General features: G+C 40.3%; 2 protein-coding genes across 4 annotated transcripts in view; one reads left to right on the top strand and one right to left on the bottom strand.

Moving 5' to 3' along the window:
• The first annotated feature begins 111 nt into the window (after positions 1 to 111).
• Positions 112 to 10,060, top strand: ghdc (GH3 domain containing). Of its 2 annotated transcripts, none has more exons than XR_008302919.1 (10): positions 112 to 945; positions 1,449 to 1,730; positions 2,463 to 2,842; positions 2,971 to 3,090; positions 3,426 to 3,723; positions 7,716 to 7,917; positions 8,369 to 8,440; positions 8,667 to 8,800; positions 8,874 to 9,321; positions 9,620 to 9,679. XR_008302919.1 is itself a non-coding variant. In XM_034309387.2 (10 exons), exons 1-10 carry the CDS (start codon positions 858 to 860, stop codon positions 9,839 to 9,841), a joined length of 1,887 nt encoding a protein of 628 aa, XP_034165278.2. In that variant the 5' UTR covers positions 401 to 857; the 3' UTR covers positions 9,842 to 10,060. The 2 variants fall into 2 exon arrangements, 1 of the variants encoding a protein (XP_034165278.2); XM_034309387.2 differs by having other exon boundaries at positions 401 to 945; positions 9,233 to 9,321; positions 9,620 to 10,060.
• A 4,640-nt stretch (positions 10,061 to 14,700) lies between these two features.
• Positions 14,701 to 27,821, bottom strand: part of kcnh4b (potassium voltage-gated channel, subfamily H (eag-related), member 4b) — a 41,200-nt gene continuing 28,079 nt past the window's right edge. The window contains exons 9-17 of one of the 2 annotated variants that reach the window (XM_026928444.3): positions 27,152 to 27,351; positions 26,384 to 26,633; positions 24,437 to 24,651; positions 22,774 to 22,812; positions 20,956 to 21,314; positions 20,717 to 20,799; positions 20,415 to 20,491; positions 18,668 to 18,941; positions 14,703 to 18,004 (exon numbers count right to left, since the gene is read on the bottom strand). In XM_026928444.3, coding sequence (XP_026784245.3) covers positions 17,397 to 18,004; positions 18,668 to 18,941; positions 20,415 to 20,491; positions 20,717 to 20,799; positions 20,956 to 21,314; positions 22,774 to 22,812; positions 24,437 to 24,651; positions 26,384 to 26,633; positions 27,152 to 27,351 — 2,105 coding nt within the window. In that variant the 3' untranslated portion in view covers positions 14,703 to 17,396. Of the gene's footprint in view, positions 18,005 to 18,667; positions 18,942 to 20,414; positions 20,800 to 20,955; positions 21,315 to 22,773; positions 22,813 to 24,436; positions 24,652 to 26,383; positions 26,634 to 27,151; positions 27,352 to 27,821 lie in introns of both variants that reach the window. The other variant, XM_053238551.1, reaches the window with a different exon arrangement.

Raw genomic sequence — 27,821 nt, forward strand, 5'->3', positions numbered from 1 at the left:
TTTTTTTTTAATATTGCCGCTTGAAAGTTAGTATTAATTGTGCTGACATAATCTAAATAATCTTTTTTTGATGAAAAATGACCAGAAAAGCAACGTCTTGATGTTATAAAGGAAATGAAGTGATGCATCTCAACACCTTTTTGACAGGAGTAAGTATAATTGTGTACTCTTTATATAAGTAAATATGCTGGAAGGAGACGTGAAAAAAGGAGACCTCTCGAGGAATAAAAGTGGAATAGAGGTCCAAGTTTGGATCACATTCAGAAATATTATTCCAGTAATATGTTACTAAGGATAATGTTGGATCATCTGGGACACCAAACTCACACTAAACTCACAGTCTTGTTGGTCTCAGGATTTTGCAGTAAGGGTGTGCAAACTTTTGCACTCCACTGTAATTATATTATGGTAATAGTAGTATAATAATCATGCTATTACAGTATTATTAACATCTCTATATGCTATAGAGAAGCCTTTAAATTGTCTACCATGATTGTGCTACAGTGGCTGCTGCTGACACATTGCGCATGCGCACGGCGGATCCGGCTCTGTGGCGCTCATACTTTCACTTTCACTTTGTTGTCTTGGGAAACGAAGACGTAAAAGAGCTACTAAAGAAAATATAAACTATAGATAGAACTTACTAAAGAAAAAAATACAACGATTTTGAATATAAAAAGTGTAAAACACAGAGAGCTGCCGTAGTGCCGTCGCCGAAATGACGTCACGACGCCGTTGCGTCAAACCCGGAAGTGTAAATAAGGAAGAGAGGATGTTTTTGTCGCTAAACTCGATGTGGTGTTTTAATTGCGGTAATTAATTAATGATTGAATGAGTTTTACAGTAACTTTACAGCCATGGTGTGTTTGTCTCGCAGTGTTTGTGTAATGTGTCTTCTCGGGTGTGGTGTAATGGCGGCGCTAACAGCACGAGCGCTTTTAACCGGTAAGCGGAAATAACAGCATTTCACTGACATTCCAGTTGTTATTAATGTTTTATTAATGACTAGATTACCTCAAACAAACAAACAAAACAAACAAACACGCAGCCAAAAGTTGGTAAACAGTAGGACGGCACGTGTAGCCACGCCCACAAGTTTACAGCCCAGCCCTGTTGAGTTCTGGATTGTGATTGGTCAGAAGGAAGGCGTTGATTAAGGAACGACTGTTTATAGCTGCTATAAAGGAAACTGTTAAGAAGAATTAAACACTTGGTGTGGCTTCTTCACACCGGCACATTGTTGATTATTTTCCTGTAACAGCGTGACACAACAGCGTGAAGTGGAGATTAGGTTATCTTATGTACGATTATTATCAATTATATATTATTTTTATCTTATTATTAATGCTATTTAGTAACATTCTTTATAGATATTAATAAATGTCTGTATTTATATAGATTCATTTTAATTTGTGTGTGTGTGTGCGTGTGTGTGTGTGTTGGCACAGGAATGGCGCATGACGTGTTCCTGGCTCTCTGCGCCGTAGCTCTGAGTGTCGCCGTCGCGCTCTGGGGCGAGTGTGTGACGGGAGGCAGGCGCAGTGTGTTCAGCGTCGTGCGTCACTACCTGTCCGTTAGGTGCGTGAGTCGAGCGGGGAGACGGCAGAGAGACGCGCTGGAGAGAGACACGCTGTGTGTGCGGAGAGTGCAGGAGGAGACGCTGCTCAGACGGCTGAGAGACGCGAAACACACACAATATGGACTCCAGTATCAATTCAGTTCTATCACAGGTCACTCACACACACACACACACACACACACACAACCTTTCGGACTGTTTCCTTCTCGGTTCTGATGACATCACAGCGAACTCGTTACATGTGTAAAATAAATGTCATAAATCGTGGCTCGTGATTGGTTCACACATTATTTCATTTTAACAGTGTTTAATAACGTCCGCTATTTTTTTAACATGGGCCGCTTTTCTTCTGTTTGGCCGCAACAGATTTAATAAAAATGAACAAAATTTAATAATTATGAAATGCTGGTACAACTTTGAGGTCTGCTGAAATAGTGTGTCAGTAGATCAGTCGGTTATTAACATACAAAATCTATACCAATTTTTTTATACAGTGGCTTATGTAATTTTTCACCTATTTTTTTTATTTATTTATTTTTTTATAACTTTTTGTTATACCCTGAAACTGAAATAGACTTGAATGAAATCTACACAAAATAGCCCATAGTATTGAAGTGGGGGTGAAGATGCTTCCACCACCATGCTTCACTCTGTCGTGATACTTTAATTGCGTGCAGGTCGACTAGTTTCAACTATTTGTATGAAATCTATCAGTTAATTAAGGGGTTTCGCACCACCTGGTCAGGGGATAAGGTGGGTGTGAATACTTATGCATTATAATAATTATAATACTTTTTTTAATTTGTAAATAATTTTGGAAACTGTTTTCTCCTGTAAATAAGACAAACAAGGTATCGATTTGAATCTTTAATATTCCTCCCAGACGCAACGGATTTCCGAAAGCGTCATCCCGTCACCACATACGATCATTACGAGGAGCTCATACGGCGAGTCGCCTCCGGAGAGGAAAAGGCCGTTGTCATGGAGACGCCCATCCTAACGATGACCTCAGGGTCATCAGGATGCAGCAAGATGCTCCTGATCACCAAAGAAACCAACAGTGACTACTTCTTACAGGGCGTGTCAGTGTGTGTAGATGTCATGAGGAAAGCTTTCCCGGGTATAACGAGTCTCCAGACGACCTTCAGACTGTTTTACCCATCGGCTGAACGTTACTCTGAGGCAGGACTTCGAATCGTTGCGACGCCGTTTTATTCCGAACACACACACCACCTCTGCACGAGTCCCACCGCCATCTTACAGGTAGAGGGAGAAACTCACGTTAACAAATTTATACCACTTTCACTGCAGACCAGGAATGGTTAAATATGTGTGTCTGTATGTGTGTGTGTGTGTGTGTGTGTGTGTGTGTTGATTGATTTGTTCTGTAGGTGCAGAATGAGCGTGATGCTCTGTACCTTCACCTGCTCTTCGCCCTGAGGGATCGTCATGTCGGCACCCTGGAGTCCAGGTTCTCATCCGCGCTGTTGGACGCCTTCAGACTCCTGGAGGTTAATATTCATCCTTTTTTATATAACGAGTTTAAATTCCATTAGTTAAAAGTTGTTAGCTTAATTAGCATATTACAGTTTTAATCTTCTCGTAGAAATCACTTGAGAAACAGATCTTTAGCTAATTCAAATAGTTCGGTTTAGTTTGTGTATTAGTAGCTATTTACGTGCTGTGTCCAAGTTCCTGTGAATGAGCTGTTGCTATAGAAACAATAACATGTTATTAATAGTGATTAATTAATTAATCAATTATCCAAGTATGTGTAATAATTGACCTATAAACCACGCAGTGTGTGATTGACTAGCCCCTGTAATGTTTTTTTTTTTGAGCGCAGGAGCATTGGGAGGAGCTGGTTGATGACGTGGAATCGGGTCGGATCAGCTCGAGGCTTCTTCTGGATGCTCAGTTCAGGTCGGAGCTGGAAAAGCGAACGAAGCCGGATCCTGTCAGAGGCGCAGAACTCAGGACTGCCATCGCCGAGGGCTTCGAAGGCGTCGCTCTCAGACTGTGGCCTCGTCTACACCTGATTCACACCGTCGACTCAGGGCCACATCAGATTTATGGAGAGAGTCTCAGACAGCACTACTGCAAGGGCGTGCCCTTCTATTCTCCGCTCTACGCCGCCTCAGAAGGTCATTTCATCTCAAATTATGTTTCTGTAATCAAGCACAGGTCTGTGCAGTACGGTGTAGTGTAGTATAGTGAAATGTAGTGTGGTAGGGTGGAGTATGGTGTAGTGTAGTATAGTGAAATGTAGTGTGGTAGGGTGGGGTATGGTGTAGTGTAGTATAGTGAAATGTAGTGTGGTAGGGTGGAGTATGGTGTAGTGTAGTATAGTGAAATGTGTGGTAGGGTGTAGTACGGTGTAGTGTAGTATAGTGAAATGTGTTGTGGTAGGGTGGAGTATGGTGTAGTATAGTGAAATGTAGTGTGGTAGGGTGGAGTACGGTGTAGTGTAGTATAGTGAAATGTAGTGTGGTAGGGTGGAGTACGGTGTAGTGTAGTATAGTGAAATGTGTTGTGGTAGGGTGGAGTATGGTGTAGTATAGTGAAATGTGTTGTGGTAGGGTGTAGTACGGTGTAGTGTAGTATAGTGAAATGTGTTGTGGTAGGGTGGAGTATGGTGTAGTGTAGTATAGTGAAATGTGTTGTGGTAGGGTGGAGTACGGTGTAGTGTAGTATAGTGAAATGTGTTGTGGTAGGGTGGAGTACGGTGTAGTGTAGTATAGTGAAATGTAGTGTGGTAGGGTGGAGTACGGTGTAGTGTAGTGTAGTATAGTGAAATGTATTGTGGTAGGGTGGAGTACGGTGTAGTGTAGTATAGTGAAATGTAGTGTGGTAGGGTGGAGTATGGTGTAGTGTAGTATAGGGAAATGTAGTGTGGTAGGGTGGAGTATGGTGTAGTGTAGTATAGTGAAATGTAGTGTGGTAGGGTGGAGTACGGTGTAGTGTAGTATAGTGAAATGTAGTGTGGTAGGGTGGAGTATGGTGTAGTGTAGTATAGTGAAATGTAGTGTGGTAGGGTGGAGTACGGTGTAGTGAAATGTAGTGTGGTAGAGTGGAGTACGGTGTAGTGTAGTATAGTGAAATGTGTTGTGGTAGGGTGGAGTACGGTGTAGTGTAGTATAGTGAAATGTGTTGTGGTAGGGTGGAGTATGGTGTAGTATAGTGAAATGTGTTGTGGTAGGGTGTAGTACGGTGTAGTGTAGTATAGTGAAATGTGTTGTGGTAGGGTGGAGTATGGTGTAGTGTAGTATAGTGAAATGTGTTGTGGTAGGGTGGAGTACGGTGTAGTGTAGTATAGTGAAATGTGTTGTGGTAGGGTGGAGTACGGTGTAGTGTAGTATAGTGAAATGTAGTGTGGTAGGGTGGAGTACGGTGTAGTGTAGTGTAGTATAGTGAAATGTATTGTGGTAGGGTGGAGTACGGTGTAGTGTAGTATAGTGAAATGTAGTGTGGTAGGGTGTAGTACGGTGTAGTGTAGTATAGGGAAATGTAGTGTGGTAGGGTGGAGTATGGTGTAGTGTAGTATAGTGAAATGTAGTGTGGTAGGGTGGAGTACGGTGTAGTGTAGTATAGTGAAATGTAGTGTGGTAGGGTGGAGTATGGTGTAGTGTAGTATAGTGAAATGTAGTGTGGTAGGGTGGAGTACGGTGTAGTGAAATGTAGTGTGGTAGAGTGGAGTACGGTGTAGTGTAGTATAGGGAAATGTAGTGTGGTAGGGTGGAGTATGGTGTAGTGTAGTATAGTGAAATGTAGTGTGGTAGGGTGGAGTACGGTGTAGTATAGTGAGATGTAGTAGAGTATGGTGTGGTAGGGTGGAGTGTGGTCTAGTACAGCAGAGTATAGCAAAGTATAGTAGAGCGCTCTACAGCACAGTGGTACACTCTATAGTGTAGTATAGGTGTAGTATAGTGCAATGGAGCATTGTGGAGTGTAGTCCAGTAAAGAGCAGAATAATGGGGTATTGTGTAGCATAGTGTAGTATGGTGAGAGTAGAGGTAGTATGGTGTAGTATGGTGGAGAATTGTAACAGGGTATAGTGGACTTTGCTGTAGTACAGTGGAGTATGGTACAGTGTAGTTTATTATGTTGTGTTCTGCTGTAGTAGAAGGGATTATAGTGGAGTGGAGCATAGTGGAATATCACCTGGCATACTACAGTATGATGTAGTGTAGTGGAGAGGGGTATAATGTAGTATGGTGTAGTAGAGTGTAGTGTAGTGAAATGTAGTGGTGTGTAGTGAAGTATGGTGCAGAAAAGTGGAGTGTGGTGTGATACAGTGGAGTATAGCACAGTATTGTGCTGCATTTTGTAGTATAGTAGAGTATGGTATGGTATAGTGCAGCATGGTGTGGTATGGTGTAGTACTGAGTCATGCAGTCTAGTATGGTGTAGTATGGGTGCGTATAGAGGAGTATTGTGTAGTAGAGTGTTGCATGGTGTAGTACTGAGTCATATAGTGTAGCGTGGTGTAGTACTGAGTTGTATAGTGGAATATGGTGTAGTGTTGAGTGGTACAGTGGATTATGGTGTAGTATAGATTCATGTAGTGAAGTATTGTGTAGTAGAGTGTAGCGTGGTGTAGTACAGAGTCGTACAGTGGGGTATTGTGTAGTATTGAGTGGTACAGTGGACTATGGTGTAGTATTGAGCAGTAAAGTGGAGTATGGTGTAGTATGGAGTCATATAGTGGAGTGTTGTAGAGTGTAGCATGGTGTAGTACTGAGTTGTACAGTGGAGCATGGTGTAGTACTGAGTTGTACAGTGGAGTATGGTGTAGTACTGAGTTGTACAGTGGAGTATGGTGTAGTATGGATTCATATAGTGGAGTATTGTGTAGTAGAGTGTAGCGTGGTGTAGTACTGAGTCGTACAGTGTGGTATTGTGTAGTATTGAGTGGTACAGTGGACTATGGTGTAGTATTGAGTAGTAAAGTGGAGTATGGTGTAGTATGGATTCATACAGTGGAGTATTGTGTAGTAGAGTGTAGCGTGGTGTAGTACAGAGTCGTACAGTGGGGTATTGTGTAGTATTGAGTGGTACAGTGGACTATGGTGTAGTATTGAGCAGTAAAGTGGAGTATGGTGTAGTATGGAGTCATATAGTGGAGTGTTGTAGAGTGTAGCATGGTGTAGTACTGAGTTGTACAGTGGAGTATGGTGTAGTACTGAGTTGTACAGTGGAGTATGGTGTAGTACTGAGTTGTACAGTGGAGTATGGTGTAGTATGGATTCATATAGTGGAGTATTGTGTAGTAGAGTGTAGCGTGGTGTAGTACTGAGTCGTACAGTGTGGTATTGTGTAGTATTGAGTGGTACAGTGGACTATGGTGTAGTATTGAGTAGTAAAGTGGAGTATGGTGTAGTATGGATTCATACAGTGGAGTATTGTGTAGTAGAGTGTAGCGTGGTGTAGTACAGAGTCGTACAGTGGGGTATTGTGTAGTATTGAGTGGTACAGTGGACTATGGTGTAGTATTGAGCAGTAAAGTGGAGTATGGTGTAGTATGGAGTCATATAGTGGAGTGTTGTAGAGTGTAGCATGGTGTAGTACTGAGTTGTACAGTGGAGTACGGTGTAGTACTGAGTTGTACAGTGGAGTATGGTGTAGTACTGAGTTGTACAGTGGAGTATGGTGTAGTATGGATTCATATAGTGGAGTATTGTGTAGTAGAGTGTAGCGTGGTGTAGTACTGAGTCGTACAGTGTGGTATTGTGTAGTATTGAGTGGTACAGTGGACTATGGTGTAGTATTGAGTAGTAAAGTGGAGTATGGTGTAGTATGGATTCATACAGTGGAGTATTGTGTAGTAGAGTGTAGCGTGGTGTAGTACTGAGTCGTACAGTGGAGTATTGTGTAGTATTGAGTGGTACAGTGGACTATGGTGTAGTATTGAGTAGTACAGTGGAGTATGGTGTAGTATGGATTCATACAGTGGAGTATTGTGTAGTAGAGTGTAGCGTGGTGTAGTATTGAGTCGTACAGTGGAGTATTGTGTAGTATCGAGTGATATAGTGGGGTATACTATACTATACTATACTAAACTATACTATACTCTGTAGTATGAGTGTGTGATTAAGCAGCGTAGGTCATTGAGCTCACACCTCGGTCTCTGACTCAGGTCTGATCGGAGTGAATCTTTGGCCGCTCCAGGACAGGAGACGTTACCTGCTCTGTCCTCGCTCCATGTTCTTCGAGTTTCTACCAGAGGAACATTTAGACGCACAACACACACTCAGCACACTCGACACACTGCTCATGGACGAGGTGGAAGAGGGGAAGAACTACGAGCCAATCGTCACCAACGCCTCGGGACTGTTCAGGTACTGCAGATGTAACGCAATATCTGGATCTGTATTTTTTAAATTTTTAAATAAATATGAACTCTACCACTCTCTTCTCCTGGAAAACACTGGAAAACCAGCAGACGTAGAAACGTCAGCAGTGAGTGGAGTCTGGCTCTGCCGATTTAAAAACCACCTGAAAGAAAGAAAAGGAGAGAAATGAAAAAGAAAAAAAAAGAAAAGGGAAATAATAGAAAATTGAGAGGAAATAGAAAGAAAGAAAAAAACAAAGGGATAAAAAACAGAAACCAAGAAAAAAAGAAAAGAAGAAAACATGAATCAAAGAAAGAAAGAAAAAATTAACAGAAAGAAAGAAAGTAACTCCACTTCATCACACCATCCAGTTGTTGATTATTTTCCTCTAACAGCGTGACACACAGAGTGTTATTTCTTACTGAATATGCAGTTTTTTTTTTTTTTTTTTCTGTAGGTATCGCCTTGGAGACGTAGTGAAAGTGGTCGGGTTTCACAACCAGTGTCCGGTGGTGGAGTTTCTTTACAGGTCTGTGTATAAAACACACACACACACAGTGAGTCATAAAGATGTCGTCTTGGCTGTTTTATCTATTCATCATTTTATCATCAAGTTTCGTAAGTTTTGGCACCCGTGACATTTCACTGCTCACTGGAGGTTGATGAGGCTGATGTGAGTCTTCAAGATGAAGGCATGTCCACTAACCTAATTCTGTGTGTGTGTGTGTTTGTGTGTGTGTGTGTGTGTGTTGCAGACCCAGTCAGACGCTAAACGTTCGAGGTGAAAAAGTGAACGAAGCCTTGTTTTTAGCCGCTCTAAAGAAAGCGGTGACACAGTGGCCCGGCGCTAAACTGGTGGATTACTGCTGTGCTGAGAGTGGAATTCTGGGTAATGATGGAACATTGCATGAAGCTAAGATGGTAGCTATATATTTGCATTAGCTACATTGTTAGCCTCGTAGGTGCAGAAACCAGTGCAAAAACTGAAGATGCATACGTGTCTTGGCTGATCCTGTTTTCCTGCCAAGAACAGGAAACAACGACCAAATAAGGAAAGCGGAAACCAAGCTAAGTCTGAAACAAAAAAGACAGTGCAGTACAGCACAAAAAACAAACTCTAACTCTAATGCTAGCACAACACAATCACTTGGCATTTAATCACTTGAACATGAAGATGCTAGCTAGAATAACGTTCTATGAGAGAACTTCACACCTCAGATGTGGTTTTGTCGAGAGCGCAAACACGACACTTCATCACCAGAGAAGATAAAGATGATGGCTCGGTCATGGCTATGATCGTTTTGTGTTTGTCGTGTTGCAGGAGACTCGTCAGGAGGAGCTCAGCCTCATTTCCAGGTCTTCGTGGAGCTGCGAGGTGTCAGGAACCTCACCGAGGAGCAGCGGTATAAGGTCAGTTATCCAATCCTCCTGCGCACTAGATCAGAAGAAAGAGGAAGCTCTGATTTTATGGGGTGTGTGGAAGACGAAAAGGGTCAGACGGCGTCCAGAGTGTGTGCGAGTCTAGTGCAGGATTCGGAAGCACACTCCATGTGTTTCATTCTTTATTATTAGCCACTTGATGCGTTTTAAAGGAACTACTGTATAACTGATGTTTGTTAATAGTTATACTCGTTTTTCTTGTTCTTTCTCTCTCTCTCTCTCACACACACACACACACACACACACACACACACACACACACACACAGTTGGACGTGTGTCTGCAGGCCGACTGCGCCGTCTACAGGTCGTTCCGGATCAAAGGCAGCATCGGACCAATGAGAGTGCAGCTCGTTAGTGAGGGGGCGTTCCGAGAGCTGAAGAGTCACATGATCTCCTTCTGTCACACCTCCACCAACACGTTTCAGATGCAGCGCGTCATCCGCAGGAAGGAGAACGCCGACTTCCTGCTGAGGAAAACTGTTTCCTGATACGCAGCATGGCATCCTGGGAGAGATGGAGTACACACTCGGACTGACACACAATGTAAACACACAATCCCACTGTATATAAGAAACGGCGCCGCAATGCTTTCTGGGTAAATTGTGCTCCTGATGTCACTCTACAGTGATGTCACTGATGAAACAGGGTGAGAGGGCAAGGGTACAGAGATTACGGATTTAATAAACAGTTTACGGAAATGCTTATAATTCGACTGCTACAGCGTTTGTAAAAAAAAAAAAAAGAGGTGCGCGCGTACAACCTGGTTGTAAAAAGACCCGAGTAGCCTAGCAACCTGATGCTACGTGGTTATAATCTGAATTACGTATCAAGAATTTTATTTAGGAATCTGATTACAGTTAGCTAAGCTGTTAATATTAGCTAAAAGACAGCAAGTGCTATTCAGCTAAACACTTTCAAATGGTGTAACGCTAGAAGATTCTTATAGCTTGGCGTCCTGTTAGAGGCTAAATGATGCTAAGCTTCTCCTAGAAACTCTGAGTGTTTGTACTAGTTTATCTCAAATCTCTCAGCTTTGTTGTGTTTTGGACACGCTCAAGACGTAAAGCTTTACGATTACAACATGGAGGACGTCGTCATGGCACTGAAAGTCGAGCTCCTGCCCAAACAGACGCCATAAACTCACTTGTAAGCTGAAGAACGTTCGCTACGTGGGCCATGTTAGCTAGCTAGCATGCTAAGTGTTCTAAAAGGCAAAAAAAAAAGAAAGAAAAAAAAAAAGGGAAAATAGGTGTGTGAAAGAAACAAGAAAGACAGAAAGAACTGATGAAGTGTGTGTGTGTGTGTGTGTGTGTGTGTGTGTGTGTGTGTGTGTGTGTGTGTGTGTGTGTGAGTGAGACTTGTTTCTCCAGCAGATGGTGCTGCAGTGTTTCTTTCTACATTCAGGACTATTACAACAGACTAATTATTATTATTATTATTATTATTATTATTATTATTATACAGAACCCTCGTACGTGTGAAAGAGAAATGAAAAACAGCAAAATATTGGAAGGAACAAAGAAATAAAAAATGGAAAGAAAGAGTGAGGCAAAGAAAAAAAAAAGGAGAGAAATGAAAAAAATAAAAAACAGAAAGATGCATGAAGATAAGAAAGAAGAAGAAAAGAAAAAAATGCAAAGAAAGTGTGAAGTAAAGAAGGAAAGATAAAAAGAGATGGAAAGATAGAACACTTTGGGACGTGCTGTTAAAGGAAAATAATCAACCTCGGTGTGATTACAGTAACTCTGCTTCATCACACACACACACACACACACACACACACTTGCGCACACACACTGATTATTTTACTGTAACTGCACAACACACACGCAGTGTTTTATTCCTTACTTAATGTAACGTAGAGCAAATTACTGCACGTACAACCTCATGGAAATTTCTAGAGATATCAGTTACATGGTATACAAACACACACACACACACACACACACACACACACACAGGCTCTTATTTGATCTCTCTAATGTGGCCCCACTGGGATTCATTACATTTCCCTCCATTACTTTATTAAGTGCTTTATTATTAAACTTTCGATGATACGCACTGAAACTGACCCCACAGCAGACGGCTGCTGATACCAGTGTTGGATAACACACACACACACACACACACACACACACACACACACACCATACGGCAGGTAGGTATCCTGCCGAAGCCAGTTAAACCCATCACACATTTTGAAATATAAAAACTACTCCAACACACACACACACACACACACACACACACACACACACACACACCACCAATGCCGAGTCTCGATCAGGAGGCAGCTTCAGACTGGGTTGATGTGAGGATTATTTGAGTTACAGTGCTGTAGGTCACATCAACTCACTGAGTTATTATCTTAATTACTGACTTCTTACAGTTACTAAGGCATTTGACTGATCACTTAAATTGATTGACTTGAATTCAAACTTCATTAACTTAAAAAGTCACCTATAAATAATAAACTTGAGTCCAACAACTTCATTTCTATAACTCCAGTAAATTCGATAATCTCCATTTCTAAAACTTTATAAGTCCCACGTCAAGAAAGTCAAGTCCCATGTCAAGTATAAAAGAAAGAAAGAAAACAAAAGAAAGTAAGGAAAATTATCAAATCCCAAGTCAAGAAAAACAACTCCCTATTTGAGTTACAAGTCAACAAAGTCAAGTTCCATGTCAAGTAAGAAAGAAAGAAAGAAAACGAAAGAAAGGAAAATGATCAAATCCCAAGTCAAGAAAAACAACTCCCTATTTGAGTTACAAGTCAACAAAGTCAAGTCCCATGTCAAGTAAGAAAGAAAGAAAATAATCAAATCCCAAGTCAAGAAAAACAACTCCCTAGGCGAGTTACAAGTGAAGAAAGACAAGTGCCAAGTCAAAAAAAAAAAAACCCAGTTCAAATAGTCAAGTCCTAACTCAAGTCTCGGAATAAAGAAAGAAAAAATTCCCAACTCAAGAAGGTCTGCAGTCGAGAAAGACAGGTCCCAATTCAATTACCAAAGTCAAACCAAAGTCAAATAATTCAAGTCCCCATTCATTAAAGACAAATCCCAAGTTAAGTCCTCAGTTAATAAAGACAAGACCCAATTCAAGAAAGGATTATGTTTATAAAATAAATCTACACTGAGGAGTCTGGGAAATATTTTTAGAGTTAAAGGAGCTCTTGGCTGCACTTTAAGAGCTTTATACAGTGCGAAAGACGTGACGTCCAACGTCCTCACGATATTCCAAAAATGTCTTCCTGCTACTACAGAGTCGTTTTCAATGTGTCTGAGCAAAACAAGATCAAATATGTATATTGTTGAATATCGGAATTGTAACGTGCGTTTCCTAAGACCTATAGAATCCGTCTATAAAATTCATAAAATTGTATTCATAAAATTGTGTGTGTGTGTGTGTGTGTGTTTTTACCCCTCATATGACTCTCTCCATGTGGAAAGTGACAGATGGTAAAGGAGAAATGAAGAGGGAAACTCGACACACATAGCATGACACCGGATCCAAAAAAAAAAATCAACGAGTTCTCCTGACATAAAGCGTACACGTGTGTGTGTGTGTGTGTGTGTGTGTGTGTGTGTGTTTTGAACCCTTCTCTGGGCATGTGGAAGTGTATGACCTCTCACTGCACACAATATGAAACCACACACAGTCACACACTTTCTCACACACTGTCAGCCTGTGTGGATTGACAGTAAACTCTAACCGACATATCCAAAGCCTACAGAGGACACCGTCAAGGGGACGTGCTAGCTGTGCTCAGCAAATAACGAGCAATGTCTTAAATATTAACACTTAAGTCCTAAGTCCCGGGTCAAGAAAGACGAGTCCTAATTCAAGAAAGATACGTTACAATTTATGGAAAACTTGTTCCAACTCAAGTCCCAGGTCAAGTCCCAGGTCAGGACAGAAAGGACTCAAGTCAAGAAAAAAAACAAGTCCCAAGTCAACTTAGATCCAACAAGTCCAAATTCAAGTCTCAAGCAAAGAAAGACAAGTCCCAGCTGAAGTGCCAAGTCAGGAGAGAAAAGTCTCAAGTCAAGAAAGACAAATCCCAAGACAAGAAAGACAAATTCCAAATCAAGAAAAACAAATCCCAAGTCAAGAAAAACAAATCTCAAATTCGAGGACAAATCCCAAGTCAAGAAAAACAAATCCCAAGACGAGGACAAATCCCAAGACAAGAAAAACAAATCCCAAGACAAGAAGGACAAATCCCAAGACGAGAAGGACAAATCCCAAGTCGAGAAGGACAAATCCCAAGTCGAGAAGGACAAATCCCAAGACGAGAAGGACAAATCCCAAGACGAGAAGGTCAAATCCCAAGACGAGGACAAATCCCAAGACGAGAAAAACAAATCCCAAGACGTGAAGGACAAATCCCAAATCGAGGACAAATCCCAAGACGAGAAGGACAAATCCCAAGACGAGAAGGACAAATCCCAAGACGAGAAGGACAAATCCCAAGTCGAGAAGGACAAATCCCAAATCGAGGACAAATCCCAAGACGAGAAGGACAAATCCCAAGACGAGAAGGACAAATCCCAAGACGAGAAAAACAAATCCCAAGACGAGAAGGTCAAATCCCAAGACGAGGACAAATCCCAAGACGAGAAGGACAAATCCCAAGACGTGAAGGACAAATCCCAAATCGAGAAGGACAAATCCCAAATCGAGGACAAATCCCAAGACGAGAAGGACAAATCCCAAGACGAGAAGGACAAATCCCAAGACGAGAAGGACAAATCCCAAGACGAGAAGGTCAAATCCCAAGACGAGGACAAATCCCAAGACGAGAAGGACAAATCCCAAGACGTGAAGGACAAATCCCAAATCGAGGACAAATCCCAAGACAAGAAAAACAAATCCCAAGTCAAGAAAGACAAATCCCAAGTCGAGAAGGACAAGTCCAGAGAAACAGACGAGTCCCAAGTCATGAAGAAACGACAGTTATAGCTGCTATAATGTAAGAGATAACGGAAACTAACGTTTCAAGTAAGTTCCACAACATTAAATGTATCTAAAAATAGATTAACAAAAAAAATATATGATGTTGTTCTTTAATAAATATAAAACTAGCACTCGTTGCCACGTAGCCGTGGTGTAAGAGGAATAAAACACGTGCTGTTACAGGAAAACAATAACTCAGTAACACAGAAACTCCACAACACTCAATCGTTGATGATTTTCCTCTAAAAACATGCATTTTATTCTTTACTGAATAATAATAATAAGAAGAAGAAGAAAGCTGAATTAAAGTGCTATTCAATATTAATTAAAAAAAAAAAACATCATGTGACAATAAGACAAAGACTGATTACTCAGTAAAAATGATGCATTTATTCAGTGACAAACTTAAATTTTTTTTTTTTTTTATTATAACAAATTTTTTTTTTTTTTTACATTTCATGCTCAAACCGAAGATAATGAAGGAATGCTCATCATGCAGAACGGATCTACAGAGTATATACGCTTTCTCTGAGAGTAAATATGCGAAAGATGCAAATACCGTCGGGTTTATGTTACAGTCACATGGAAACACCGCCATGATCAGAAGAGACAGAGATGAAGTTCATCATCAGGCAAAATAATAATAATAATAATAATAATAATAATAATAATAATAGTAATAATTCAAGTATTCGATGGTGTAAGGTGTCACATCGCTATATTTTTAAAAAGAATCCTTATAGTAATTCCGTTTGGTGCGGAATTATTGTTAAATGTTAATTTTATATATATGTGAAATATACTATATATATATATATGTTTTAGATATTTAATGGGGAATTCAAATAAATAAATAAATAAATAAATAAATAAGTTATACTGATTAATTAAATGAAAATTCACATTTTAAAGGGAATAAATCACATTAGCTGCGTTGCAGTCACATTCAGGAAAAATCTCAGAATTATTCGTACAGCAGTAACAAAATGTTGTTAAAAAGAGATTTAAACGTTTTTATAGAAATAAGCGTTTAAGGGTTTTTTTTTTTCTGATTTATTTTGAAAAATTCTGATGAACTTGAATTGAATTGCAAAAACCACTTGAAAACTGCCCAGACCTGTGCGGGTGTGCGTCTGTGTGTGCGTCTGTGTGTGTGTGTGCGTGTGTGTGTGTGTGTGTGTGTGTGTGCGCGTGTGTGTGTGTGTGTGTGTGTGTGTGTGTTGCGTAATGCCCACTATTCCTGTCGTTCTTTCACCGAGTTCTCGCTCACTGCTAACAATTTCTCATTAATCATTCATGAGTGTAAAATACACACTTAGGCAAATGTGAAACAGTGTAAGCTGCAGCATCACACACACACACACACTCACACACACACAGCTCTGTAAGACCTTTACAGTAAACAGAAAAGCAAACAAAACCTGATGTAAGTTTCCAGTTATTAATAAACTCTTACATACTGCATCATCGCGCTAATGAAAGAAATGTTATGTTGTTGATGTGCGAGTAGATTTTAAACCGTGATCGAAGAGTCTGGGAGTTTTTTTTTTTTTTTTGTGCGTGTGTGTGTGTGTGTGTGTACTGAAATTCTCAGAAATGATTCGTTTTAAGAAAAGCAGTCTAACAGTGCACGTGCTAAATTTCGCGAAGTCCTTCCCTTCAAACATTCATAATGTGAACACATTTCACTTGATACCTTTTCCTTAGGAAAAAAGAACGATAAACTTTACCATGCACGAAGGTAAGAAGAAATACAGAACATAGATTCTACCAGAATAAAATATATAGAGAAGTTTAGGATGCATCTAGTATGATGCGTCTAGTCTGGAATAACTCGAGCGAATGCTACCGTCAAAATGCTACACGGCGGATTGTTTACGTCGGCAATCCACTTTATTTATTCAAATGCCCAAAAAAAGGTTTGATAAACACCCTGATAGTTCACCACGGCAAACACAATCGAGTCCAAAAGTCTGCCTCCTGTTAACACTCCTCATCATCCTTCACTAAAATATGTGGCGGTCCGGGAAAACCCTTCAGTTTGGAAATCTTTTACTTTCTATAGTTCTGAAAAGTTGTTTTTTTTTTTTAAAGAAAAATGTTTTTCTGTGCTGAACTAGAAGGAAAGTTCTAGCATTTTAAATCCCTCTAAACATCAAAATTTACTCAACTTCCTGTTAAGTTTAACGGGAAATGAGTTCTCACATCAGTCATCAGTCAGAATCTCATCACCTGAGGTAAAAAATCACTTACGGTGTTTAAACACGAGCCTCATCGTCGTCTCTTCACTCCACTGAGCTCGGTTCACGCTAACATCGGTGGGGAAATAATCTCTGATTGCCTTGTTAGCTACATTTCTTGTCATTGTATTCGGTCATTTTAAAGATAGTTTTAAAACTCTGTCATCTCTACAGGGTTTGTAAGTGCTCTTCTTTGTTTTGATGATGATATGAGCGGACAATTTAACATCTGATATCTGATCTGATTGCTAACATGTCGCTGCGGCTATGGAACTATCCAACAACTTGATCACGTTTCTAGCAAGGTTTTAGACATCTTTAGGCAGATGGATTTTTTTTTTCTCCTGGCTCCTTACACAACATGAGCTTTACAAGAAGATGCCAAGGAAATGTTAGAAAATCTGAATAATAACATTTTGCCGAAATATACTCGAGGTTTCTTAAACTACCGACACCAAAGTAGATTATTGAATATGTGCAGGATTCCATCGCAGCGACATCTGATGGGTTTTCCCAGACTGCCACACGTACAACCAGTACAGTGTCTTCTTATTGGCTGGAAACATTTAGAACGATAATGTGAAATGTACAGAGTACTAATAATTCTTCTCAGACAAGAACCTGTGGACTCCGACTTTTGGACCCGACTGTGCGTAATTTCAAAGGCAAGCTATTCGTGTGGTATACTGAGTATTTTTTGAGTAAATAAGGAATAATGCACAATCAACATGCGTCTTGCATAGTTATTAAATTATTTGCACGGGCGGGACGGAAAAGACAATCCCTTGTCAAAAAAAAAAAAAGATCACTGCAAACATTTTGGATATACTTTCTTTAGAGTCTTGGATTAGTCCATCAGGTCGAGGCACCAGGAAGTTTCAGAGCCGCTGCTTTCATTTTGAGTCCCAACATCAGGCTTCGTTGATTCTGATTCTGAAGTCTCGATGTCCTGGTTTTCCGCAGATCCGTCGTCTGCTAGCAGGCACTCGCGACTTGTGTGTCCCACTTTGCTCAAATCTGACAGCAGGACAGCGTCTTCCCGGTCCTCACTGACCTCTTCCAGGACTGCGTCTGGAATGTCACTATCTAATTCCAGATTTGGTTCGCTAGTGGCCGGAGGATTGTGGTGGATCGGATTTGTGCGATTAGCGATTAGCAGGGAGTGAGTGGATGTTGGAGCGCTGGAAAGTAAATGAAGATTTAAAGAGACTTGGTTTGGTTTGTCCCGGTTGAACAGAACAGGCTGAGAGCGACTGATGTTAGCGAGGCTGCCGTGATCCTGACCTGCCGCTTCCTGTTTCTTGTATCCTTTTGCTGGATAGAAGGAGGAAGTGGAGGTGTTAATGTTAATTAAGCTTGATTTACAGGAAGCAGGATCACAGGTGCTGTTAGGATCAAGATGAGGAAGGTGTCTGAAAACTTCGGGTTGTGCGGGCGCACCTGTCCAACCTCCACCTGCAACACCATGATCACAGATTGGTTAAGGTTTGGTGGTATAAGCTGGGTTAGCTTTACATGGCTAGCTGTTAAGCTAACTAACTATTTAAGATAGCTCTAGTTCTATAAGTTGCTGATTCAAGTTAGGCTAATTTAAGGTGCTGGTATTAAGGGTGGGAGGAAACCAGAGAACCCTGAGGAAACCCACACTGACAGACACGGGGAGATCATATGAAACTCACCACAGACAGTAACCTGAGCTCAGGATGGGCCCCAAAGATGTGAGGCAATAACAGTATCTACCACCCTTTTGTTTGATCTTAGCTAGTCTAATGTAACCTTCACACAGATATAACTTTACACAAAAACTTTCCACATCCTTCTAGTAAAGACCACTCTGTGGCCATTTTCAGTCACACAAGACCAGGGTACTGTCGAAATGAAAGGTAGAAACTTAAACCCCATCAGGATAATGATTCGAACATAGATTTGAAATGATTCTTGACAAAAAAGGTGTAAATAATGTGTGGTCTTTGGCTCGAATTTTTTTCGGGTCATTACAAATGAAGCAATGTGTCCTATATCTGTGCAAGCTTCAGTGCTTACGCTGATAGGCTTAATCTGATGGGCTTCTGACCAATCAGAGTCAAGAATATACAGTAGGATAATGTTTGGACATACCTATTTCTGACGTGTGGCTCCATGCACTTGCCCCGATCTGGACGATCTTCTCAGCCTGAAGATGATGGTGTGGATGATAAAGGCCTTGAGCTTCCTGATGAGAGTGCACGCCGGTGGTGTATGCCGCAGTGTTTGCGTGCATCATGTGCACTCCGTAGGGGTAGGAGGACATGGAGGTGGGGTAATGATGAACTGCTGCTTGTGCTTGTAGAAGGTGCATCATGTGATGCAGGTCCTTCGTTAGCTGAGACACTTCCTGGTTTAGGCTGACCATCTAGAGATGGGTGAGGAAAGAAAACAGACTTTAATATCAACCATGGCTCGGTTTATAACAATTTATTCCTGAGTGATAAGTTTACACTACCTGCTTGGTAGCATATTCTTGACTGTTGGATTCCAGATTTGAGATCAATGACACAAAACCGGTTACAGAAACCAAAAGGGAACACCTGTACCCCTGCTCATTCTGACTCATGAGGCAGATACAGATCAAGAAGTAATTCAGAAACCACTCTTTACAAATGTGATGAGCAGAAAAGCATCTCAGAATGCATAACACTCGCCTAGTCTTTTTGTCCAGTTTGTTCAGTTTGGCTGACCCTGTGCCCAGTGTAGCTTAGATTCCTCTTCTTGGCTGATGGGTATAAAACCTGATGCAGTCTTCTGCTGTTGTTCCTCCTCAAGTTTCGACATGTTGTGCATTCTGAGATGCTTTTCTGCTCACCATGGTTGTAAAGAGTGGTTATTTAAGTAACCATAGCCTTCCTGTCATCTCGAAACAGTCTGGGTGTTCTCCTCTGACCGCTCTCATCAACAAGGTGCCGCTTACTGACCTGCTGCTTACTGGATGTTTTTTTGTTTTTTTGCACCACAAAGTCTAGAGACTGTTGTGCGAAAATCCCAGGAGATCAGCAGTTTCAGAAAAACTCAAGCCGTGCCACAGTAAAAGTCACCAAGATCACATTGTTTCCCTTTGTGGAGTTTTCCCGGTATTCCCGGTATCTTCTCCCAGTTTCTGTATGTAGATCTAACAATTCTCCAGTGTTTTCTGATTTCCAGCTCTACCTGTCTACATGCTATCCAATCCCAGATTTGGTTCAACCAGAAGATGAAAGTCCGGATCCAGTACCGCTGTGGTGACCACGTCTGGCCATAATTTGACCTTTGCCTGGGGTTATAACCAATCATATCTCAAACAGAGGCTCTGGAATTATATCTCCTCCAACTTCATGAGTTCACACTTCACTTACAATTACCAACCTTTCCAACCTTACGTGATGTTGATAAATGAGATTTGTGCAGAGCGGTATATTTTAACAAAGCCCAGGAGAGAAGGGAGGATGGAAGGATGGAGGACAAAAATGGGGGAAAAAGATGGCCACTGAGAGGGATGAGGCAGGAGATTTGTTTTGCAGCACTCCCCCTGGACTTATCTGCAGTGCGGAAACACACTGTGTCTTAATGCACGCTATACCTCACTGTACCTACTTCCCATCTGTGTGTGTGTGTGTGTGTGTGTGTGTGTGTGTGTGAGTGTGTGCTATTTTGGGTGCTACCATTTGGTTGTCATTTCCCAAAGTACAGTAGAGAATATGCAGTGGACATGAGATCCCATAACAAACTATAAACTGAACAGATGCATGCGGTTTGGGACGCGTCCGCAGTAGAGTGATGGTGTGTGTGTGTCCTATGATTGTGCGCTGTAGGGAGTAGGGAGCTATTTGCGACATTGTGTGTTTGTTTGTACCTTTTTGTTGAGTTGACTGATGCTCTCTCGCACCTCCTCCGTCTCCTGGAGCAATGTGCTGTTCACCTGATCGTTGTCTATAAACAAAATATGAAAAATGGATGACAAATTAAAAACAGAAAGAATAAAGAGAGAAGGAAGGAAAGACAAAATAAAGAGAGAGGGGGAGAGCGAGCGGTGTTTCTTATCCTGCTGCATTAGTGGATTTGAGTGCATTAGTGTGTTTGAATGGGTGTTGGTACATGGTACAGTGACGTGGTACAGTGAGTGTGTGTGTGTGTGTATGCATGCTCTCAGTGTACCTTTTGCTGTACTAGTGCTGGTCCTGCTGTGCTCGGTGCTGAAGTGAAACACACGTCCATTATCTTCAATTCCATCAACCACCCTGTCAGAGACACACACACAAGTAAATAGGCCACTTTCAAGTTGGAAGTGAGCAGGAAAGTGATGGCTGAACTCATGTGGATGAATTTAACCATTAGAAGAGTGTGTATGATGTCACTCTATGTACTACAGGTATCTTTTCCGAAATGGTACGAACCTCGGGCTGAGGTCAGGCGGTGCGAAGCAGCTGAGTGTAGGAATGAGGAGTTTGTTGGGTTTCCGTGCGGCGAATCCCTCCTGAGTCGTGGAGGGTGCGTCATGTGAAGGATGGTCGGATTTGGGGTGTGGTTTTGGAGACATGCTTCTACAGGTTCCTCTCACCGGGGAACGGCAGCGGCGTAGAGCGTTAAACTGCCGCAGCTCGTCACCCAGCAGGTTCCCCAGGTTCGGGAGGAGAAGGTTCCGGCGGGATCTCGACGCTGGAGAAAGGTGACAGTGTTCATCCGCTTCTCCACCGGTTTCGATCATGCAGGGATGCTTTCCGTCTGTTGATGCTCTTGAGTCCATTCGATTGTTCTGGATTGTAAAAAACGTTGTTTTTAAGTGGTCTTGTTCTTGTAATCTTTTGTTAATTACACTTGTTTAAATGAGGTTCCTTTGTTTCTTATTTTGTTTATGGTAGTTTTGTGGTTTATTTACAATGTATTTTTGATGTTGTTTCCAGAACATGGCGAAATGATTCTTAAGAGTAAGGCAATGTAGCTAAAGTTATGTACCGAGAATGTAAACTGTTCCTCAAAGGCTCTTTGGATGGTTAATGGTTCCAGCTTAGTAAAGGGGTTCTCCTTAGTATCTTCTCTAAAAGGAAAGTTTTACATGAAATCTTTAAGGGTTCTCAGACAGAAAGTCAGAGTCAGTAGAGACCGCACCAGTCTGATTCCTCTCCTGCACACACACCTCCATCACATTTTAAATCGCTCTGCTGTACACTCAAAACAGAAGGTGGACCCAGTTACATTTTCAAAGAAGCAAAATCACCACATGTTCCTTTTTTTTTTTTTTTTTTTTAAACTGAGCTTCAGTATACTGCTAATGAGTCTTTATTTATATACTGTACAGACACCACCTGTACTGTAGTTATAGAACAGAAGGTCGAGAAACCGGGACGTTTCAGACACTTTAGCTGGTGAGGGACTTTGCATTAAAATAAAAATATGCAAAAGAAACAACCCGATTTGTTGCTAAGTGATCCTAAACATGATTCCACTTCCTGTTTCCAAATTAGGATCTAGGGGTTGTATTCAGAATCAGAAAGGTTTACGTAGGGAAAGTTCCTGGTATTCAGAGTCGGGTTACGCACTTGTTTAAGTGAACTTTCTGAGCTCCACATTCAGGTTATTAAAATGACCTACATGTAGTTCAGGCCTCTGAGGTTGCCAGATTTTTTTTTTAAGTAGAAGACAGAGTTTTTCAATAGCACCTAAACACAAACACTCGCCTTTAAAGGGATAAAAAAAAAAAGGGTTAGCCTTTAAAGGGATAAAAATGCGCTAATTTCTTTGCTCTCAAATGTAATATAGCATAAAAGCATGAAACAATTTTAAAAAGAAAATAAAAATATATATGAATGAGAAGATGGCAAGCGTTTAAATAAATCCAATAGGAGTCTAGTATACTGCATGAATAGTGCTAGTGGTAATTACCACATTAATCACTGGTTTAATTAACAAAATAATAAAATGGGTCATTAAACAGCAGCACATAGAATAGCACTTGATCCAGCACAGACTATTGTTTTGGATTTTAGAGATATTTTTGTATATCATGCTCCACCAGTTACTCGTGTACATGAATTTAACAAAGCCACTAAATCAAGGTCGTGAAATTGTAATGCGTGCGTTGGATGTATGTGATTTTATCACACATTTAATTCGCTATATTGAGTTGTTAATAAAATTAATAAAATAACACCAACATTTCAGTATTTCAGTATTACATCCCCACAACACACTTAACTCAGTTCAAGTCAACTCACGTGAAGGAACCTTGGAGAACGTGAGAACCTCGCAAGACCCTAAAGAAACAAAAGGTAAACATTGTAAACACAGTCTAGCTAACTAGCTAATACATTTTTTTTTTAACTTTTACTTTATTAAAATGTGCTTTCAGGCTGAAAGAGGTGGTGATTAAAGTTATATTGAGACAGTGACTGCAGAGGGCTGTTGTTTAGTTTCCTTCTCAGCATTACAGCCCCCACAGGGTTTATTTTTTATCCACCGTGATTGAATTAGGAGTGTTTACGCTGTTACACAACCTCATTACGCACACAATATTAAACAGAACAAATAGAACATATTAGCCAGAGAACACACTCTTCATGTACCTGATTTATAAATAATGCACTCATTCTCACACTTGTCCCGTCTCACAGGTGCTCCATTAGCCGCCTCGTCTGGCTTTAATCAGAAACTAACCACTGGTTTAGTGAATAATCAGGACATCGAACATTTTGAACCCATGGATGATTCAAACCTTCTGAACCCACTGTTTCAATCAGACAGCAGCTCCCCAGGTAGGCAGCATGTTTAGTGCACTTCGGAGATAAAGTCAGTCCCATTCAGAAGCCAAGTTAGCCTGAGTTCTTTACCTGTAGGCGGCACTGTACGCATCGTTCTCGATGTAGACAATCCCATAATTCAATTCACCTCAGCACAAACACGTCTCCTAGCTAACGACATTAGCATCAAATTTCATTTTTCTGTTTCTGTTCATACCTGAGTTTCTCTTTATGTTCGTATTTACATTTGTCTTCATATTTAAGTTGAAGGCGTGTATTTGTGTTCGTATTGAAGTTTGTCTTTAAGTTTGTCTCTGGTTTTTACATAATTTTGTATTTATCTTAACATTTTGTTCGTTTTAAGTTTGTATTTTTGTTCAAGTTTCTTGTCCAGTTCATATTTGTTTTCATGTATAAATTTGTATTTACATTTGTTATAAAGTTTTGTATTTGAGTTCATAGTTAAATTTGTATTTGTTTATGTTTGTGTTTTTATTTAAGTTCATTTTTATTATTGAATTTAAGTTTGTTTTTATGTTCTTATTGTGTTTTGTTTTCTTAAGTTTGTACGTGTTTTATTCATGTGTGTTTCTATTATTGTATTTAAATGTGTATTTGTTTTGAAGGTTGTATTTAGCTTTTTTATTTAAATTTGTTTTTGTTTTTAAATTAGTATTTAAGTTTGTTATAAAGTTTTGTATTTGAGTACATATTTACATTTGTATTTGTTTATATTTGTTTCTGCATGTAAAGCAATATTTAAGTTTGTATTTGTGTTTGTGTTTAACTTTGTGCTCCTATTTGTATTAAATTTGTATTTGGGTTTTTATTTAAGATTGTTTTTATTATTGCATTTAAATTTGTATTTTTTTCCCTCAGGTTTGTATTTGTTTTTATTCATGTTTGTTTCTATTATTGTATTTAAATATGTATTTGTATTTAAGTTTGTTTTTACTGTTGTATTTAAATTTTAATTTAAATTTGTATTTAAGTTAATATGTAAGCCGATCCTGAATGAAAGGAAGATGTAGTAATAGTATTTAAAATAATGTTACATTGAGACCGTTTACTCTACAGAATGGTGAGAGTGTGTGTGTGTGTGTGTGAGTGTGTGTGTGTGTGCACGTGTGTGTGTGTTCACCTCAGCCTCACTGCCCTCTCTCAGGTTGTAGGTGAGGTTGTGGTGGATATCGGCAGTGAACACGCTGGCGTATTCGGGGTAAAGCTCCAGCACCTCCCTCAACGCTTTAACGCTAATGTACTGCAGATCGCAATACGTCAGCGCCTTCACGTCCGCGTTTGTCTTAATCACGTGATCCTGTCCTGGCAGGTCTGAGCCAATCAGGTCGCCCTTTCCTGCGATGACATCAACACTTGTTATTTACTCTTACAATGTATGTGTGAGTCTATCTAAAAAAAAAAAATTTTAAGATAATTAAAATGATTGATTAAAAGATTCATTAGACTAATTACAATCCAAACACACTCTCTCGCTCTCTCTCTCTCTCTCACACACACACACACACACATATATATATCTCGTTACAGCAGACAGGCTAAACCAGGAACTAGCGTTACAGTAAACAGGCTAAACCAGGAACTAGCGTTACAGCAAACAGGCTAAACCAGGAACTACTGTTATAGCAGACAGGCTAAGCCAGGAACTAGCATTACAGTAAACAGGCTAAGCCAGGAACTAGCATTGAATGCTAACTCACATCCAATCACAAAATTTCATATACATACTATACTATAACATGTTAAAATGTTGTCTACTACATGATGTAGTTCCAACAAGCTAAATTGCTAATTCCTGTGTAACCATGAAAATGCTGTATACATTACACTGAATAATAATGCAATTAACACAAAAAAAGATACAAAAAAATCTGGTTTGAATATGCTGTCATATAAAACACATGGGGTAGAATATATTTCATTACATTTTTATAACATAGCTATAACACAGACGAAAGCTAAAATCTCGTTATCTGAGTGCCAAGACCAACAGGAAACTGGATAACTCAAAATGTATACGCTGTTACATACAACTAACATGGTAGATTATTGTTTATTACATTGTTATAACACAGATATAGCACATGCTAAACTTAAAACCCTTTTTCTTACTGCCAGGACAAACAGGAAGAAATAAGCTACACTAATCTGCACTGCATATGTCATTATACAAAACTCCCATGGTGGAATATAGCTTATTACATTGCTAATATATGCTATATACACTGTTATATACAACTAAGGCAGTTGTATTACACTGTTATAACACAAGCTAATCTTGAACATCCCCACCATGTTCCAGGAAGGACCATAAACCAAAATAAGCTACACTAATCTGCACCGTATACACTGTAATATACAACTACAATGGGAGATTATTGTTTATTACAATGTTATGACATAGTTATAACACAGGTTTAGCTAAAAACTGATGCGCAACATGGTTGAAATAGTGTTTGACATTGTTATAACATGTATATAACAACGCTAATACATATGATACTTTCATCTAACTGCCATTACAAACAGGAAGAGCAGCAGACTGGAACAGGATACGCTAATCTACACTGTATATGCTGTTATATACAGTTTACACAGTTGAATATTGTTTATTACATTGTTATAACATAGATATAGTGCATGCTAAACTTAAAACCCTTTTTCTGACTGCCAAGACAAACAGGACGAAATAAGCTACACTAATCTGCACTGTGTATGCTGTTATATACGACTTACATGGTTGAATATGGTTTATTACATTGTTATTACATGTATATAACAATGTTGAAGCTAATATCTTTTTCGCTAACTGCCAACACAAACAGGAAGAATAACAGACTCGAATAGGATACGCTAATATGCAATAGATCTGCTGTTTTATACATTTAAACAGTTTATTACATGTTTATAACAGAGATATAACAGAAAATTAGCTAAACCTGCTTCTTCTGACTTCCAACAGAAACGAGAAGAAGCACAGACTGAAATACGGCGCTAATCTTACAGCTAGCACAAACGAAAGTAAACATCCCCTCCACCTGACTGGAAAAAGTGAACAGGAAGTACAGACCCAGTATCGCGAGCACCATGCTGTCCTTGAGCACCTCCAGGGAGCCGGAGCAGACGAAGTAGTTAGCGTGGAGCGCGTCTCCCTGCCGGATCAGATACTCGCCCGGCGCGCAGAACGAGGTTTTAATGTGCAGCGATAAGGACCGCAGGCAGCCGCGACTCGCGCCCTTGAACACAGGAAGCTGCAGGATGTCCTTGTTCAGGTGCATGGCGATGTCGGCCCGGAGCTCGTCCGGGAAATCGTGCAGGAGCTGTGGACGAAGAGGAAGAAGAAGTAAATGACATCACATGACCTAAGAAATCCATCATATTTACTAATAACATTTAATTAAGATCATTTAGCTAGCATCTGAGTGTGCTAGCTAGCTAATTTGACTCACTAGCAGAGATTATTAGATTTATTTTTGCTGGAACAACCAATTAAAAGGTTCATGATTTTGCTTTATTTGTAGTCAGATGTTTTTTTTTTTTTTTTTTGCGCATGTACCATACTGACAAGCGACTATGCTAAGCGTTGCTGTAAGTTAGCAAGAAACGCAAACAATTTTTTCATCCGCTGTGCTGATTTGCATACAGGAAGTGGAGAGAAATTGCTAGAATGTTTTACTTAGCTGGTTAGCTAGCTAGCGATAGTGATTGCTCTTTGCTAGAGGAAGGTTCTAGCTGTTTATTAGCGATTGTTAGCTTTACCTGGTTTTGATCCTGGTTAAAGATTTTGCTTTACATATTGTGATACTGTGATTAAAACCTTAACCAGTTCATTACTCACCTCGTTAGCGTCGATGCCGTTGTTAACGGACCACGTGGTCTGGAAATACTCGAGCATGCGCTGCTTCAGCTGCTGCGGCAGCCGATGGACGCGTATGAAGTCCTTCAGATCCTTCATGCGCGTGTGATACAGCGAGCGGCGGGAATACATGCGCTGGATGATGGCCGTCACGTTTCCGAACACCACCGCGTGCATGAGAGCTGGAACAGCCAATCACAGAGAACGTATACAGGAGTTAGCGTTGATCATGTGTAACCCTCCGTCAAGCAAGTGTCAAGTTCCTCGTATTGTTGGTTGTTAATAGCAAACGCTATTGTTGCGTGTATTGTCCAACGGTAGTAGCTTTACTGTATATAGCTAGTTAAACACAAACTGAATAACGCACTAATCAGGGTGACATGAGGTACATTACATTCTCCGTTACGTACTGGTTTTATTCGCAGATTAGAAGCACAAGCTAACCGTACCAGGTTGTATACGACGGGATAAGATGAAGCTATGGTTATGAATTTTATTCCCATTTTTGCGTGCCAAACAAAAAATGGGAGCTAACTAGCGCCAGAGGGTTTGTTGTTTGGATTTGCTGCTCTACCGCATCATACGTAATTTTCATAGAATATTTGGGTAAATATTAACAGCTCTTACTATACCAGAGTCCAAATGTTTAATC

The sequence above is a fragment of the Pangasianodon hypophthalmus genome, chromosome 12 (genome assembly GCF_027358585.1).
Source record: "Pangasianodon hypophthalmus isolate fPanHyp1 chromosome 12, fPanHyp1.pri, whole genome shotgun sequence".
NCBI lineage: Eukaryota > Metazoa > Chordata > Actinopteri > Siluriformes > Pangasiidae > Pangasianodon > Pangasianodon hypophthalmus.

Excerpts from the sequence above, each read along its gene's own strand:
- ghdc (XM_034309387.2), top strand. The coding sequence starts at position 858 with ATGGTGTGTTTGTCTCGCAGTGTTTGTGTAATGTGTCTTCTCGGGTGT. Across the intron at positions 946-1,448 it reads AGCACGAGCGCTTTTAACCG|GAATGGCGCATGACGTGTTC; the intron begins GTAAGCGGAAAT and ends GTGTTGGCACAG. Across the intron at positions 8,441-8,666 it reads GTGGTGGAGTTTCTTTACAG|ACCCAGTCAGACGCTAAACG; the intron begins GTCTGTGTATAA and ends TGTGTGTTGCAG.